Below are 18596 nucleotides of genomic sequence, written 5' to 3'. Positions count from 1 at the left end.
TAAACTTCTGGCATTGTTTTAATCACTTTTGGTGTCAACCAGTAATTCAGCTAATCTATTCATTGTTCAAATGTTCCCTGAAATTATCTAGCATAAGTTTATTGTGATCTTCATTCTTACTTATTCATATTTATCATTTCTCACTTAAATAAACCTTATTGTTATTATTATATTTGATTTGAAATTGAATAATTTGCATATTTTTAACACAGTAAGCATTTGAATTAGTTTTTTGCATTTTCTAAATTTTCGCTCAACATAGTAAAATTAAAATAATGTTCGAAATTTTTAAAATCTGACGAAATATTGTGCTAAATTTTATTTATTTTTGCGAAATCAAAATAAATACAATTGAAGTTAGTTTTCGTGCATAATTTTTTTTGTGCAAATTGCAAAACAGTCAATATTTATGAAATTTGCAAAAAATTGCAAAAAAAATGAAAAAAAAAATTTTTTTTGCAATCGTCACATATTACCCTTAAATTTAATAATCTAAATAGCATCAAAAATTGTAGTTAAAAATTTGAAATTAGCACATAAATGCCTGAATTAAAAAATGACTGAAACATGGAAATTTTTTTATAATGGAATAAAATTTTGTTTCTTTATTATTTTTTTTCGCATTTTACGAATATGTTAAAAAGATTCCCATGCCTCATTTAAATTTCATTACAGCAATTAAAATTTAAAAAGTTCTAAAGAAGAAATGTTATTTGGCTTCTCCTCTTCCTCTATTCATCATGGTACCAATTTGCAACGGTGAGCTCTTTTTTTTTTTTTTAATTTCTAACATTTCACTTCCTATCTTTTGTCTTTAAATAGAAAAAGGCACAACTTATGAAGTATAAAAAATCTATAAATGTTTAAAATTAGAAAAAGTATAATTAAGATTATGTCACAAATTTTATAGAGAGAAAAGCTTTAAAAAAACACCACTTATTTGATATAGCTGCTAACAATACAATAGCACTTTGTGCAAATATTCCATAATTTCATGATAAAGCTATTCCGATTCTATTCATTTTATTCAATTTAAATTCCAAGCCAGACAAATATTGATTTAACAATTATTCCTACTTTTACAGCACAAAAAAATAAAAAAAAAAATGAAATAAAGAATAAAACATACCAGAAATAGTTGATGTAATTAAATTTTACTGCAAAAATTAACTTCAACTATAATGAAATTATCATCCGAATAGTATCAATCATTTTCGCTTCATTCTTTCATCATTTCACTTTGAGTTTTTCCAAATTTGATGACAGTTTGATAATTTATAAATTTAGTTAATTGCTTTTATTGCTCCATAATTCCAGTTTATTATCAAATTTTGTCATATTGCTATTGATACTGCTAGATTTGTAGATCATTTGGTTTTTTTTTTGCAATCTACCAATCGAACAAATTTTAACGAATTCATTGGTTGTTCAAATTTGGATTACGATAGTTGTAGATAGGAAAAAAAGGCGTGGCAAAAAGTATAAAACGTATGAATGAGCATTTTGCTTGCTTTCCTCCCAAACCAATATGAATTGCTATTTTCCAAATAACAGGCAAAAATAGCGCCCCTGCCGAGTGTCTAATCATTTTCATGATCCGAAGGTGGTCAAACGAACAAGTTCAACTAATTTCTTCTCCTAGGTAAAACTACTAACACGAAAATCGTTAGACTACGTTGATGCTCACTCCAGGATATCAACATCCGCAGCAGCATCATCAACCGGCCACCAATTGCGCACCCGGCATTACTACCTCATCCCCAACCGTTTTACCATCATTTAACGTTACAAGCCATCTACCGACCGGGTATGAGTTCATTTTTTTCATTTCTCGTCCAAATTTGACATAGAAGTATAATTTAATCAAACAACAACAATATATATATATATATATACATAATTCATAAGTCTTTTATTTTGTGAATTTTTTTCTTTTTGAATCAAACTTATTGATGAAATATTTTATTTAATTTTTATCATTTTTTTTTTTTTTAATAACTAGAAAAAAAGAAAGGGAGAAAAGCTTTTAGCTTTCAAATATAAATACCATATTCAACTGAAATTTGTTATCTATATGCATATCAATGCTTTATGAATAAGCATAATTTGTTATTTCATTCATTAATTTTAAAAGTAAATTTAAAAAAGTAGATGATATAATTACTTTGTTTAATAGACTAATTAGCTTTATTCTTAAATTGGTATTTTGTCTATATTTGCTATATTTAAAACTTTCTAACCAAAAAATTAACTTTTAGACTCTAGCAAACTTTTGCAAAAGTTGTCGATTGATAACTTATTTCAAATCTTTTAATATGTTTAATTTGCGCAACCTTCTGCTTCTTAAAATAACAACCTTGTGAAATATTCATTTAAATGGCAATCATTTTATTCTTTCCAAAAAAATTTTAAAGTTAGCAGAAAAAAAAAAATTGTATTCTAAAATTATAAGCGTATTTCAACTGCTCTGTATGCATATTACACGAAAAAATGCTAAAAATTGGCCAAGAATAGCCAATTATTAATGGGAGCCAGTTGGAAATTATAGAATGCAAATTTGAATAAGATTATTGCTAACTATTTGAAGAGCTATGTGATTGGTTATTCATGGCCACAGTTATACTGTTGCTAAAAAATTCGGAAAAAATTATTGTTGGAAATAACATTTCTGAATAATATTGAGATTATTGCAATAATATGCTTCGTTATTGTAAATTACGGTATCATAAGTTAGATAAGGTTTATGCAGGAAAGTTTATCAAAAATTTCCACTTAATCTTAATTTAACTTATCTTTTTTTTGTACATTTTTTTTTAGACCTACTCAACTTCCAAATATCCCGGCAAAGGAAATTGGAAATACAATCATTCCTGGAAATGATTGTAATCCGGGAAATTATTACCAGTCTATGGTACCATCACAATCTACTTTTGGACAACAATTATTCATCAAGAATGGTATTACTTATTTCACAGTTTCAATAAATTTAAAAAATTTCAAATAAGTATTGAGATTTGATAAACTAAGTTTTTGTTCAATATTAAATTGACATTTTATTCCAGAAAATGGTTACGGATCACGCAGTGCCACTTTTGCGCCTGATATGTATTTTGCTCCTGAAACTCAATTCATGCAAAATTCATGTTTATTCAGTTCTGCACCAGCAACCACAGGAACCGACTATTCGTATAATCTTATTAAGTCGGATCCTGAAACATTTCTTGGTCATGCATGCTCATCACATCCGTTTGTTCGGCCTCATTATCCACATTTTCCGTTTGCCATGCAACCGATGACATCCGGTACACCAAGTGGTAACTATCTCCAGAATCCAATTCAATGCCAATGGGTTGAAGTTGGTACCAAAAAAAAAAAAAAAAAAAAATTGTGAAAAAAATTATAAACGAAGTAGAAAAAACCGTGTCACTTCATTTATTAAATAATAATTTTAAGTTTAAAAAAAAATTTCATTTTTCATTTAATGCAATAAGCAAAATTAATTTTATTTTATTTTCATTTATAAAAAATTTCTGCAAGAGAAAAAAAGATTCTCCTGCTAAAAGAACAAAAAAATAAAAAATGTAATATTGATATGATTTTGAAAGGACAAAATGAATTTTAACAATTAATACAAATAGTTAAAAATTTTTAAATTATTGTTCTGCTGTGTTTTTCAATTTTATCAGTTTTTGATATTAATTGCTATTAATTTTGCACTTCTTTTTTGTTTATTGCTATGTTTTTGAATTTTATTAACAAATGACTAAATTTTAGCAATAATACAAACGATTGAAATTTTCCAAATTAATTATAATTAAATTTAAATTTAGTTTCGTTTTATACTTCAGCGTAATAGGATTTGTGGTCGATTATTTTACTCAATTGAACATATCGTATCCCATTTGCAACACGAGCATGTGGGTGTGTCAGAAAGCACTTTTCATGTCTGTCAGTGGAAAGATTGCTCAAGGAGGGGAAAAATTTTTAAAGTAAGATAAAATTCATTTTATTTTAATATCAAAAAAGTTGTTGTTTATTAAATTATAAATTTTCGCTTTTTAAATGTTAAATTTTTTAAAAGAAATTATGATGAATTATATTAGTACGACTAATTTTATTAAAGTTTAAAGTTATTTAGTATGGTGAAATGAATAAAATTTAGTCTGAAGTAAAAAAAATGTAGTAAGTAAGAAATTTTTTTAAAAAAATGATAAAATATTAAGCGTGAGCTTCTGTTTTTTTCTGAATGTTAAAATTTTTACATAAACAAATTTTTTTAATGCATTTTAGACAAAAGTATACTTTTAAAAAATTATTTTTTCTTAGACAAAAACGTACTTTTGAAAAAAGTAAAGCAAATGAGAATTTAATCAGAAATAAATCAATTTATATTTTAATGATCATTTGAAAATACTAATAATTTATTAGAAAATATTTGAGAGATTAAAAAATATTTGAGAAAAATTAAAAATATTTGATAGAAATATATCGATATTTGGAAAAATTAAAAAAACATAAACTAATCAAATAAATGTTTTAATTGTTAGCTGATTTTAATGTGAAATACGATGTAGCAGTAATTTTTTTACAATAAAATTTACCTTTCAGGCAAAATATAAACTTGTTAATCATATTCGGGTACATACGGGTGAGAGACCATTTCCATGTACAATGTGCTCAAAAGTTTTTGCAAGAAGTGAAAATTTGAAAATTCATCAACGAACACATACAGGTTAGCAATTGATAATATTTTTATGTCATCATTGTTATTTTGTTGTTATTATTACATTTTGTCATCACCAATTTTTTAATTGTCACTGATCATCACTATAAATAATGATCTAATTATTCTCAATCAGTAAATATTTTATGAATAGTCGCTATCAATAATAGTCAAATCATTATTAGTCATTAAATTTAATTATTAAATATTTACTATCACAATAATATGATTATTTCTTTCAATATCCTAACTATCAGAACAAAATAATGCAATTATTTTTAATCATTCACTATTATCACTATCACAACAATGCAGTTATCATCATCAGAACAGTAAAATTATTTTTAATCTTTAAATGTTAATGTTGATTCCTTTTACAGTATTATACAACCAAATAGCTTCTCAGATATTCACACTTCATTTTTACTATATTACTAAAATAATTTAGTAATGTCATTAGGTGAAGCCCTCATTCAACTTCTTAATAATCCACTCAAATATGAAATACACAATAGAGCAGCTGTGATCCTCGTTACCTATCTCTTCTCTATCCCAATCATCTATTATTGTTTCCTTCAAGCAGTACATAAGCCATCATCATTGTCATCATCATCATTATTATCATTACCATCATCTTAATTTTTGTCAAAAATCAATTCAAATGTCAGATTTAATCCAATCTATTGAAAAAAAAAAAAAAAAAAAAAAGATTAGAATAGCAAAATAGAATATCCATTTAGGATTATCTAACCACTAATTCACCTTTTTTTCAATAGGAAATTAATAGAAGAACTTCATTTTTTCTCGCTTCATTAACAATTAACAAATTATTCATTCTCAAGTACTAACTTGATAAAAAATAATCTTTAAAGATATTTGTTAATCCTAAAAAAAATACTTTCACATTTCGTAGTAATTTAAGTTAAATCATTCAATTAATAATGCCAAAACTCTATTAGCAGTTTTTGTGCCACAGTATTCCTTGAGTTATGAATAAAAAATGACGAAAATTTCATATTTAGGATAAAAAAAGTTAAATAAAATTTAAATTCAGAAGTGTTTTTTCCACTCCATTTCAACTTATTGATTCGATTCAAGCATATTTAATTAGCACTAAACTGGAAGTAAATTTTTTTTTTAGAAAAAAATTGGCAAAAAATTTTTGAAGAACCCTCAGACAGGCGAAGATCTATTTAGTGGTACCATTATAATAGATAGGTAACATAACACCTGCTCATTGCATCAGCTAGTGAACTAAATAAACAGAACACTTAAGTATATTCATAATTGGTAACCCTCGAAATAACTAACAATTATTTATTTGTCACATTGGTAAAGTTTACATGATTTACTACATTTCCAGATGATTCCAGATTTTATGAATTAGTTTAAGATAAGTATTTAATAAATTTTATAATATATACATTTCATCCTAAAATTATTTATTATATTGAGAAAGTCTAAAAGATTATGCTAAAATTTTCTTCATTTCCAATCATTTTTGAAATTTTTTTAAAATCAAAAATAAACATTCATCAGATACATGCTTATTTTATCACCAAATTATTTAAGAGAAGTTATTTTTTCGTATTTTCTTCAGCAGCTATGCCTTGGAAAATAAAATTTCCATTGCAATGCATTTTAATAATTAGTAAGTTAATCAATTATCTAGATATCAAAAAAAATTTTAATCAAGAATTGTTATTGAAATAATATCAAATATTTATCATTTCTATTTATTTTTAAAGAAATCAACACAAAAAAAAATTTAATATTTTAAATTTTACTAAAATGCAAATTTTATAAGATACTCTTAGTCTTTGATATTATTGGCACTATTCATTCATTCATTCATTCATTCATTCATTCATTCATTCATTCATTCATTCATTCATTCATTCATTCATTCATTCATTCATTCATTCATTCATTCATTCATTCATTCATTCATTCATTCATTCATTCATTCATTCATTCATTTGCGGATTTGCTCAGCAGAAATAGTTATTTAACGATTTAAAGATGGATAGAAAATCTGGCATCTGGCCTAAGAACTACTAACCCATTCATTTAGATGACTAATATAAATCCTCATTGTCACATTTATTTTTATTTGACATCAAATATCTTTGATTATCATTTAAAATAATAGCAATTAATTTACCAATTCTATTTATATTTCAAAAAATTTAACAGAAAAAAAGCAGACTAATATTTTTTAAACTTAACAATAAAAAAAAAAAAAAAACGAAAAATGTTTCGTGCAGTTTTCAATATTTATATAAATTTCAATTTGTTGCCTGTAAACAACTTTTTTCATTCATAAATGACAAGAAGCGAATTAATATTTTTGCATATAACCACCAAGCGGAAAGAAAAAAAAAAAAACGTTTGTTGGAATTATTCAATATTTGTATAAATTTCAATTCATTACCTGATATTTTAAAATATAACTAATATTTTTTAAATTCAACTATCATAAACAAAAACGTTTGTTATAATTTTTAATATGTAAATTTCAATGTTTTCAACTATAGGTGACAAGGACTCTTAAACAATTTTCAGGTGATAAGCCATTTACCTGTACTCATCCTGGTTGCGACCGTAAATTTGCTAATAGCAGCGATCGTAAGAAACATATGCATGTTCATACAAATGATAAACCGTATGAATGTAAAATTAATGGTTGTCGCAAATCATATACGCACCCTTCTTCACTTCGAAAGCATTTAAAGGTATTATTTCTTATTTTTCCTTTCAAATTTTCTTTTTACTTTTTTTTCAAATGTTTTATTTTATTAATAAATTTTTGATTTTTAATTTAAGTTGACTCTAACTTCGTAAAATTAATAAATTTTTACTAATATTAAGTTTTCAGTTATGTACAAACAATGCGTTTATTATTATATATTATTTATTTGTTAAATTATTGTTTTTTCCTTTTTTTTCAAGAAAAACTTGATTCAAATCTAAAGTTTTATTTAAGAAATCTTTCAAACTAATCGTACTCAAATTTAGCTTTAGAATCATTTTAAATTTTAAAAACAATACATTTATTATATATTGTTATTTGATATTACTTTAATTTAAACAATAAGTTCGTGAGTTATTTGCATAGCCTTTTTCATATCTTTCATTATTTTTCATTTGCAACAGTTTAATTTGAAATATGAAATTTAAATCTATTCAGTAAAAAACCAAACTATAAATTCTTTTCGGAAAAAATTAATAAATTGATAATTTTTCAATAAATAATAGACTAGATACTTATCATAATTTTATTCTATTAATTAACTCGTTAAATTCTTAAGTACAATATTCTTTCTGTTTGTTTATTGTCAATTAATCTTGACCTATTTGGTACATAATTTTCTACAAAGTTATATTTATTTGTATGTTACAAAGTGATTAAAATTGTTATTAAGGTGTAATCATCACAAAAGCCTTAATAAAATGAAGACAGATTGTTTGTAGCCTTTTAAACCAATAAATCGGTTTGCTTTTGTTGACTTCTCACTAATTACTTCCGTTAACCAATGAAATTAGCCTTCTGTTAGATTATTTATTCGGCACAATTAGACAGACTAAAAAAAAAAAAGAAAAATTGGTAAAAGTAGAAATTACGGGAAAAAAATTATCGAATTTTGATTATTTAGAAATTTTAGCTTGAAAAGAGCTTTAATTGCTAAAATTTTATTTAACAAAATACGAATAATTTTTTTTTGCGCTAAAAATTGATAAAATTGTAAGTTTAAAATCTTGTTTTTTTTTTCGAAATTTAACAAAATCCATTAGTATTAAATCTAATTCTACATCTCACTTCACTTTTAAAAACACTAAAAACTTCAAAAATTTATTTCATCGAAATTTCAAGTCTACATATAAATTGTATTCTTCATATTAGTAGAAAATTTTAATCAGCAAATGTATTTTTTTTTTAATTATATGCAAATCTCTTTATTGCTTCACTAAAATTTTAAGGACAAAGTGAATTTAGTGCGCGCGCGTAGTTAATCTGATAATTATCCTATTTAAGGTCACCTGTAGCAAAATAGCTATCTTCTATTCTTGCTTCTCAATTAATAATTATTCCATCCAATCCATTCTTCAATCCTCCATTCTTATCTTCCTAAGAAATTAGGAAAAGCAAATTTGTTCCGGTTCAGATTACATACAAATGATTGAATCATTTTGATCAGTATCTATTGGAATGACAATTTGAGAACATATTATAATGATTCCATTTGGTGGTTAACGGATATAATTGATAAAATCTTAAATTGCATTACTCATTAATACTAAATATTTTATTTTTATCATCATTTAACTATTATCATATTATTTTTTATCATTATTATCATCGTTGTTACTGATTATTATTGTAAAATTGTAAAATTTATCACATAATCGTTTTTTGATTTTTTTTCTAACGAATAAATTTAATTTATAAATATGATTTATAAAAATTTATTTTCGTTTATTATTTCATTTAAATTTTTAATCTTAAACCATAATAAAATTTATGTTGCTTGCTTTTTGACACCTAGACTGTCCTTTATTAAATATATTTAACTCACTCAAAAGTTAGGTTTTGACCACTTATAGTATTTTGTTATAAACGAAGCAAAATTTACGTTGTTTATTTATAGTTTATGATTTATTTAATCACTTAATCAAAATTTTCAAATTTATCACTTATTTAAATTTTCAAATTGAGTGATATTTTTTTAACTTTTTCTTGCCATTCCTATTATTTGAGTAATTTTAAAATTGAGCAACAAATTTCTAAAGAAAAAAAAAGAAAAGAGAGAGAAAAAGAAAGAGAAAAAAGATTTCAAGCTGCTAAGCCATCTGCACTGCAATAAGGATACGGTATCGTTCATATGATTTCATCTACCATCTCTCAGACAGCAGTGATTTCACACTTTAAAAAAGTAAAATGAGTAGCAAAAACAATTTTTTTTTCATTCTGGCAATTATTTCGTGCTAAGGGCACATTTCTTTTTTTAAATAAATATTTAGTAAAAAATGAATAATAAATTTTTTTATTTTTTCCAAATAACAAATGTTTACTTTTATAAAAAAAAAAAAGAAAAAAAATTGTTCACGTTGAATATTTAGTAAAATAAAATTAAAAAAAAATAAACAATAATTATTTTGTAATAGTCATTAAAAGTACAAATAAAGAATTATTAGAAAAAAAATACAATAATCAAATGAAAAATTTTGGATATAAATCCAATTTTTGATATCAATTATAATATTTTTGATGGGAAACTTTTTTTCTTGTGTTTACAGGTACATTGTAAAAGTGGACAATGCTTATCACCAGATTTGGATGATAGTGGCGGTGATAATGGACAAACAAATATTAGCAATGATAATGCTAATACTTCTTCAACAATAACACTACCTGGTCTCTCTTCTACAGAACAATCATTTCAATTAGCTCAAGATTCTCATCGTTCATTATTTCTAAATCCGATCAATCAACAATGTTTTCCAAGGTTTTCAACAAATAATCCAGTATGTTTCTTTTTTTTTTCGAAATATCAAATAAAATAAGCAGTCAATTTATGATACTAGTAGCTTCAGAATATATATTTTTCTTAATCTACATTTTTTTAATTTTTATTCATTCATTGATTTTATCCTCTGTTTCATTGGCAAGTTTATGAGTTTCATCATTTTCCACTTCTCAGTATGGAAATTTGTTAACTGATAGCATTTTTTTTTTCTGTAAGTTTACTCATGAAAAAAAGAAATAATCAAGTAAATATGTTGTTCAAATGTTTGGTAAGTAATAATAACACAATAAAATCAATTTGCAACAATAATGAAATAAAACTTAAGGTTAAGTCAATTTGATAATTAAAATTAAATTAGACTTTAAGAGATTTTATTAAGAATATTTGTCAAAAATTTTTCATTTTTTATTGTAGACGATGCATGGTGGTTTTGTTGCGCCTAATCCATATCAAACTTCAAACACAACAATGATGTCAACAAATGGAAACTTTCAACTACCTGATTTTAATGTTTATACACATTTTTCATCAAAAATGTCCATACCGTAAATTTAAATTTTAGTTTCAATAAAGATTTTTCATGAAATTATTGATTTTTTTAAAGTTTGATGCCTAATTTCTTTGTCTGAACAAACCTTCATTCTTTCATTTTTTTTTTTTTTTTTTTTTATCATAGAAATTTTATGATAAAAAATCTATAGAAAATATATAGTCATTCATTGAAGCATTTTCAGAATTTTTCAGAAATACGAATAAAAATTTCTTGTTAACCATTTGGCTCAGTTACATATGGCTCATTTTCATGCAATGACAGTAATAATTGTTTTGGATTATTTTTTGTTAAAATATTTGACTCAGTTCGTACTCATTATCATGCAAGAAGAAATGATAGCAAAAAATATTTAGAGTCATTTTTTTTGGTATTTAAATTCAGTTATAGTTAGCATTGTTCGCATCATCTTACCGGTTAAAGTGTGTTAAAGTATGCGCTAATGTGGCTATTTTTTTCTGCTCAATTTTTTTTGACCTGCAAAATGTAATTTCAGTATTAAAAAAAAAAAAAAAATCCGAGTGAAAAAATTTTAAAGAAGATAGAAAAATGCTTAACAAAAAGGTTTTGGCAACATCTATCTTCTAATATTGAACAAATAAAATTTTCTCGCTCATTAATAATTATTCTTTTAATTATGAATTGTTTTAATGACGCATCTGTCAAATTATAAATAATTTGTCAACTTTTGAAATGATTTAACTGAAACAAATTTAACAATTAAAGCAGAAATTTTCCATGAAGTCTGTTTTTTTTTATCATAAATCATATAAAGTTTAAAATTCAAAATAAAAAATTTTTTTTGCTTCCTTTTATTTCTAACAATATATTAATAAATTTTTTGCTATTTTATATCAAAATAAATCATTTTATTGAAAAGAAATGAAGAGGGAGAGAAAGAAGGAAGAGGGAGGAAGAAACCAAGTTAAAAATAATTTTTTTTAATAAAATATTGCTAACTTTGATCAAATTCTCTAATTACTATTTAATAAGGAAGGATATATGGTAATTTTGTATGCATAATGATTTACTATGCAAATATTGCGTCATTATTGCGTTATTGTATGGATAATATTTTAGCTTGCTTATTTGTCGGGAAATATCAGTGCAAAAATAAAAAGAAAAAGAAGCATACCAAAGCTACTTGCTTTTTTTTCGTTTTTTATGTTCTTAAATAAGTAAACAAACATTTAAAAAAAGAAATTACAAGATGAGGTATTGATGTTTTGTTATTAATAAAAAAGTATGGCAACCTTTGAAAAAAATAGGAAAACTGCGGTATATTTATGATGATCTATTTCTTTTTTTTTCTGGATCATTGGATGACGTAACGTGTCACAACGTTTTTTTTTTTTGACCTTTGACTTGTTGCATATAGTGTATAGGATGAGTAGCAAAAAAAGAAAAAAAAAAGAAAAAACCAAACATTGTACTAATTAATCTGTCATAGCGGTATGCTTCTTTTAATGATGGATTATAATTGCTGTTGAGAAGGACAAATATCGTTGGAATTGCTAAATGTCCTCAAAAATAACACGAATACATCTAATTTTATAAGTGAACAGAGCACCATTAATTTCATCCTTCGATTTTTTCTTCGTTTTTTTTTTTTTTTTTAAACTAATAGTTAAATCAAAGAAATAAGTGAAATAATAAGAAACAATTTTGGATTTGTACTTTAAACAAAAAAAAAATTTTTTTTATTTAAAAATGAAAGAAACGAAAAATTTCAAATGAAGCTGCTATTCTTAAATGATAAGAAGTTATTTGTTTTTTTTTTTTTTTTATGATAAATTTTTTTAACTGGAAATAAAAATAAACTATAGTTTTTAAGAAATTATTTTAATTATCGAGTTAATTTAAAAACTGTGGAATAAAAAAAGAACAAGGAAAAATTGTTCAAAAGTTGAAAGATGAAAATATAAATTTTGAATTTGATTTGTGCTAAATGGTTAATGATTGCATTGATAAAAATTGGTATCAAGTTAAGATATGCATCTATATACTATTCAAAAAAAATTTCTTATTTAATAATTAAAATGACTTTTTCCAGAAAGAAGTAAATAAAACTCAAAATTTTAATCCAATAATTAAGATAAATTCCTAGAAATTGTAATTCATTTTTATTTTTCTTTCTTCTTTCTAACATTATTGATCAGACAAAACTATTCAAATTTTTGTGAAATCAATTTAATAAATTAAAATAATTTCCTAGAAATTACTTTAATTTATTTTCACCCTCTATTTTTATTAATTTTTTTAAAAAAATGATCATAATGACATCAAACAATTATAGTATGTTTAAAAAAGAAAATTTTCCATGTGAAATGCATGCAATAATAGTATTAAAAAGTTATAATGTATTATTTTTTCTAAATATTTATACTTTGATTATATTCAAACATACAGAGTAACAGATTAAAATTAAATTAACCTGTGTGTGATGTGTGTGTGTATGTGTGCATGTCTGCATGTATGTGTGTGTGTCATTAGTAGCAAAGTGGTTGCCACAAACGATGTCAACATTTTTGTCGAATTTCCATCTCTCAAAATGATTGATGATACGGTGGGAAAGTGTGAATGTGACCGCAAATCATGACACTCTTTTACTACCAGCGCCCCAACACTACAAATAAGATAAGATGTGATATAGTATTAGTAACATTGACTATCAATTAAGGGACTTTTGATTATTTTATTAAAAATATGCAAATTTTATGCCTTCTTTTCATCTTCATACTATTATTGTTATTATAATTGCTAAGAAGATTGCAAATACTTGCAATGTTTATATGCATTATAAGAAATAAATCAATAAATTTGTTGACAAAATAATCTACAAAGGGTTTATATTTAGAAGTTAATTGGTTAGTATATTAAAATAAATTTTGATTGATTTTAAATAATTGAAGAAAAAAAAAAAACATTTAAATGAATTATTGTGAGTTTTTCTTTTCTTTTTTCAAGTGATAATAAAAAGGCTGACAAAAATAAACTTTAATGATTTCACTTATTTGACAAATTTGCTCAGCTGATTGGTAAAATTGGAAAACTCTAATTTGCTAATTAAAAAGTTTAAATAATAAAGGTTTGTTTTATTACTTTTTTAACATTATAATTGTTAGCCATGATTTTTTTTTGATTCATTGAAAAAATTTCCATAATATCTTAACATTAACAATAAAACGAAATGAGTTTAAAACTTTATAGCTACTTATGCAAAGCAGTAAACAATACTTAGCGAATTCATCCTATTTACTAACCTAATTTATAATTTCAATTAACAGTTAAATAAGATTTTTTTTTTTGTTACCGATTAATGTTTGATGACATAAAGATGAAAAAAATTATTCTTAATTGCTATTTATTTATTCCTATACACAAAAGAATGAAATATTTGAAATCATCCAATTATTTAATGAGCCTAAAGAAAAAAAGAAAAAATGAAAAGCTTTTTGGAATGGAAAAGTCGGTATCGTTTAACATTTTTTAAAACAAATTGAATTATTTTATTGAAAAAATAAAATGTGGAAAAATTGACTTTTTTCCTAAAATTAGTAGGAATAAATGTATTAGAGCAATTGTATGGTATTTGTGCCATTTTCTTTTCAAAGGTTTGTTCTAATAGCGCCGAAAAAAAAGAAAGAAAAAAGCTCTTTACCCATACTTTACCCTTAATCACCTCATTTCTTTTCTTCCTGCTTTTATTTCCCGGGCAAAAAAAAAAAAAAAAAAAAAAAAAACCTTTCAATTCCGTTACTATCATTACTTCTCATCAATCGCAACTTCTTCAAAGAGATAACAAACTCGTTTCTAATTTTGCTCTCATTGATATTTTTAGTATTGAAATTGATTTGATTGATTCTATTGTATGAAAATAACAAGTCTGACGAATATTTTCCATTTTTTTTTATTTTGATTATTAAAATTAATAAATATAAATTGAAATTAGAAAAAGGAAAAATAAAGCAAAAAAAAAAACCTAGGATTAATAAGTTAATAGCAATATCATCAAATGTCAACTTTTATTTGAAATATTTCAATCGATTTTTCTAATCTGTTCCATTTAATTCATTGTATGCTCCGAACAATTTAATAATATTTTAAATTACACTCAATTATTTGCACGAGTTAATTTTTTTTTTTTTATAATTTTATAAGTACTGTATTTCTAAATGATTAACCTTTATAAAGATATAAAGCTATATTTATGATTAGCTCTAGAAAAGGAAAATAAATTTTAGATCGTTTCAAAATTAATTTGAAATGACAGGTTGGTCAACTAATTCAACAAATGCAAAATGAACAAAAGAAGTGTGAGGACTTGTTATTGTTCTTGTTTATGAAAGATTTATTTAGGATAGTTCTGCCATTAAAAATTATTCTATTTTAAAAGTGAAATTAAATTTTAGGAAAAAAAATTCAAACTAGCATAGATTAATTTTAATTAATTTTAACTGATCAAAATTATTAACATACTTAATAGTTTTACTAATCATTTCAATTATATATATGATGACATTAATTGATAATCACACTGGAAAAAGCAATTTTTGTTACCAATGTAAAAGGTCAAAAAAAGTTTTCAAAAAAAGAAAATTTTGAAGTTGATCATTTTATATTTGCATATCATTCATTTAATAATAGGATTGAACACTTTTATACCAAATTCTTTTTTTTCGAAGCTAAAGTGATTTTTTTGGAGTTTATTTTTTTCAATAACAAAAAAAAATTTTTTTTTAAAAAATTTTATTATAACAATAATATTTTTTATTTATTAATGATCTTATTAAAAGCAATATTATGTATGTGTGTGATAACATTTAATGATAATCACACTGGAAAAGCATGTCGATGATAAAGTAATCACTTTGCTAATATTATTGTCAGTAAGCCATTTATAAATTCTTATTTATGCAGTTAAAAAAAAATGGATTACAGGTTTAATTGTCCACTTGTAGAAGTTTTAAAATTAATGAGAAACAGTTCAATATAAAACAAATATGAGTTTCAAATATAATTTAAAAAGTAACCAATAAATTAAAATAAAAAACAAAAAAAACAAAATTTTATGAACTCCATTTCCTTATTGTATTCCTTAATATTATATTCCAATTATTGTATTTCAAAACGGAAAATTTTTAGTGCTCCCTTAACTGAATCAAATGAATTGCGCATAAAGAACTTTTGGTCATTATGTTTTTATTAAAACATACAACAAAGTAATAAGTACCTTATAAATTCGTTTTATTAATTAATTTTTTATGAATATCCGCTGGAAATGTACAATTTTTTTTTTTGCATTTCAAGCTAAATGCTAAAAATAGATAATCATTTCAACAATAAAGTTATTTTCATTAAAATATCCGGAACGTCATCCTGTTATCAACAAAAAGAGCTCTCAATTTTCAGTCATAATTACGGTTTATCCATTTTTATAAATTACATAGATTAAATGATAATTATCTTAGTAGCAACAATTAATATATTTTAAAAAATGAACAAAAAGCTAATTTAATATTTGAAATGTGTATAATTGTCGAATTTCTAGTATATGACGAATATGTTATATAGTGGATACTTTGAAAAAATGATGGAAAAATTAAGGGATAATACTAACTAGAACTCATTCAGTTGTTTATTTTGGAATGAAGTAAATTCTGATAAATATATCAATCAGTGAAAACTGTACAAGCAAATCAGCAATTTATCACATCTTTCTATCCTATCGATGTTGAGAAGTACATAACCACATCAAAAATGTTTAAATGTTAAAATTAAATTAATATTTTTAGCCTTAATATTTAAAATAATTACAAAAGTTGCAAGAATCAAAAATTGATATAGTGTTAAGTAAAATTGGAATATATGTGCTTCCTTGTCAGTTTGCAATTAAAATTAAATTATTTTTAATCTTTTAACTTTTAAGTTATTCAGGATTATTTATCAAAAATAAGTTTGTTTATTCATCTTAATATTAACAAGAAAAAATCACTTATTTCAAAAACATTTATCATATTATTTATCATTCGGATTCGATTTCTTATTGTTGACAACAATAAATTTTATGTAAAAAAAAAGAAAGAAAATTACGAGAGTTATTTAAATTAATTTTAAATTTAAAGTAAAATAATAAAAGAAAAAAGCAAAATTTGGATGTGATGTCATTTTAAAGAATAAATTAAAATTAAATTGAAATTAAACACTGCAATAATTATTTATCACTGATGGTTGACAATATTTCTTCATAAGATTTAAAATTTTTCGATGAATTATGTTCGCTGCTGCTCATTCTCCTTGATTTATGTGGTTTACACATCCATAAGTATTCTAAAATTAATATAAAAATTTTCGATATTTTCTCGAAACATATGACTAAGTTCATTTAAAATTTCTAATTGCATAATTAGACGCATAATAGAGCGCAATTAGACGTATCAAAAAAAGTATCAATAAATAAAAAAGGAAAAAAATTGGAGCAAAGAGAGAGGAAATTTAATACAAATTTAAAACATAAGTGAATGACAAAATTTAGCTTACAAAACACCAATATCTTACACTAAATTATTTTCTACAAATTATTTTAAGTCAAATTTACTAATCAAAAATTTCTAAAACAAACAAAATTTACTGAACAAATGAAAGTTCGAACAGTCACCCACTTTTTTCTATAACAGGTCATAAAAAAAGAGTAAAATAAAAAATAAAAATTAATACTAAGATTTAAAGATTTGTTTCCAAGCAATGCTAATTAATTGTACGCTAAAAGATATAAGTTACTAAATATTAGCATCTTTATGCAAATCAATTAATTATTCATCAAAATGCTCCCAAAATATCTATTTAATTAAAATAGCACTGTCTATAAGAAATTAGATTATAAATGAATAAATTCATTACAGTAACTTTTAGCTACCATTAATATTTCATTATTAAATAAATTATTGCATAAAGCGAATGTAAATATTTCAATCATTTATATTCACAAAAAAGTTATTCATCAAAAAATTACACTCTCAAAGTATTTAATTATCACTGATAACATTTTTCAATAAAAAAATTGTGTTCATTATAATTTAACTATTTCAAAAATTTGTTTACTAAAAATTAATTCATTTTTTTGTTGGAAGTTTCAAAATTAAATTTACAACTAAAAAACCTTAAAAATAAATAAAATCAAATGTATGCAAATATTACCATTTTTCTACCGCTGCTATCATTTTCACTTTTACTATCATCCATGTTCTTATCAATGATAAATTTTGATAATTTTTTTTCACGGTTTCGTCTTATTTTTATTTCTTTTCTGCCAATCAATAATGTTTTGGACGAAGATTGCTTGGTTATTAAATTGAATCTTTCATTTTTATTCGAAAAAATACCATTTTTAGTTAAACGTATAATTGTTAAACGTGATTTGCTATCTTCTCTTTTCCTGTAAATATGACTGATTTAAATTGTTACTTTAACATATTTAACGATTTATCACTCTATTATTGGCTTATCATTATTCTATTCTTAGCTTATCATTCTTAAATCATGTGAAAATCAATAAACTTTAATGTATATAAATAATTATAATAATAAATATTAGAAACATAATTTTTTGTGATAAGCTTAAACTAATATTGTTAATTATTAAATTTTCAGGCGCTATTAGACTAAATAAAATTACTTAAACGATGAATTTAGAGAAAATTTTAGCAAATTCAGATAAATTTAAAATTTTGAAATATTCAGGAAAATAAGCGTATTAATGATAATTATTGCAAATAAAAAAAATGGAACAATAATT

At 23.5% G+C, this 18596-nt stretch overlaps 1 protein-coding gene across 1 annotated transcript; it reads left to right on the top strand.

The window, feature by feature from the left end:
* Positions 1-740: 740 nt before the first annotated feature.
* Bma-ref-2 (Uncharacterized protein) lies at positions 741-10800 on the top strand (the record flags this gene model as incomplete). The annotated part of the gene is made up of 9 exons (XM_043074838.1): positions 741-759; positions 1693-1807; positions 2818-2957; positions 3063-3355; positions 3849-3989; positions 4609-4732; positions 7289-7458; positions 10022-10249; positions 10666-10800. 9 exons carry the CDS (start codon positions 741-743, stop codon positions 10798-10800), a joined length of 1365 nt encoding a protein of 454 aa, XP_042930772.1.
* Between the last annotated feature and the right edge of the window lie 7796 nt (positions 10801-18596).

The sequence above is a fragment of the Brugia malayi genome, assembly GCF_000002995.4.
Source record: "Brugia malayi strain FR3 genome assembly, contig: Bm_v4_ChrX_scaffold_001, whole genome shotgun sequence".
Classification (NCBI taxonomy): Eukaryota; Metazoa; Nematoda; class Chromadorea; order Rhabditida; family Onchocercidae; genus Brugia; species Brugia malayi.
Note: the sequence above shows the minus strand (reverse complement) of the source record. Positions and strands in the feature narration are given on the sequence as shown.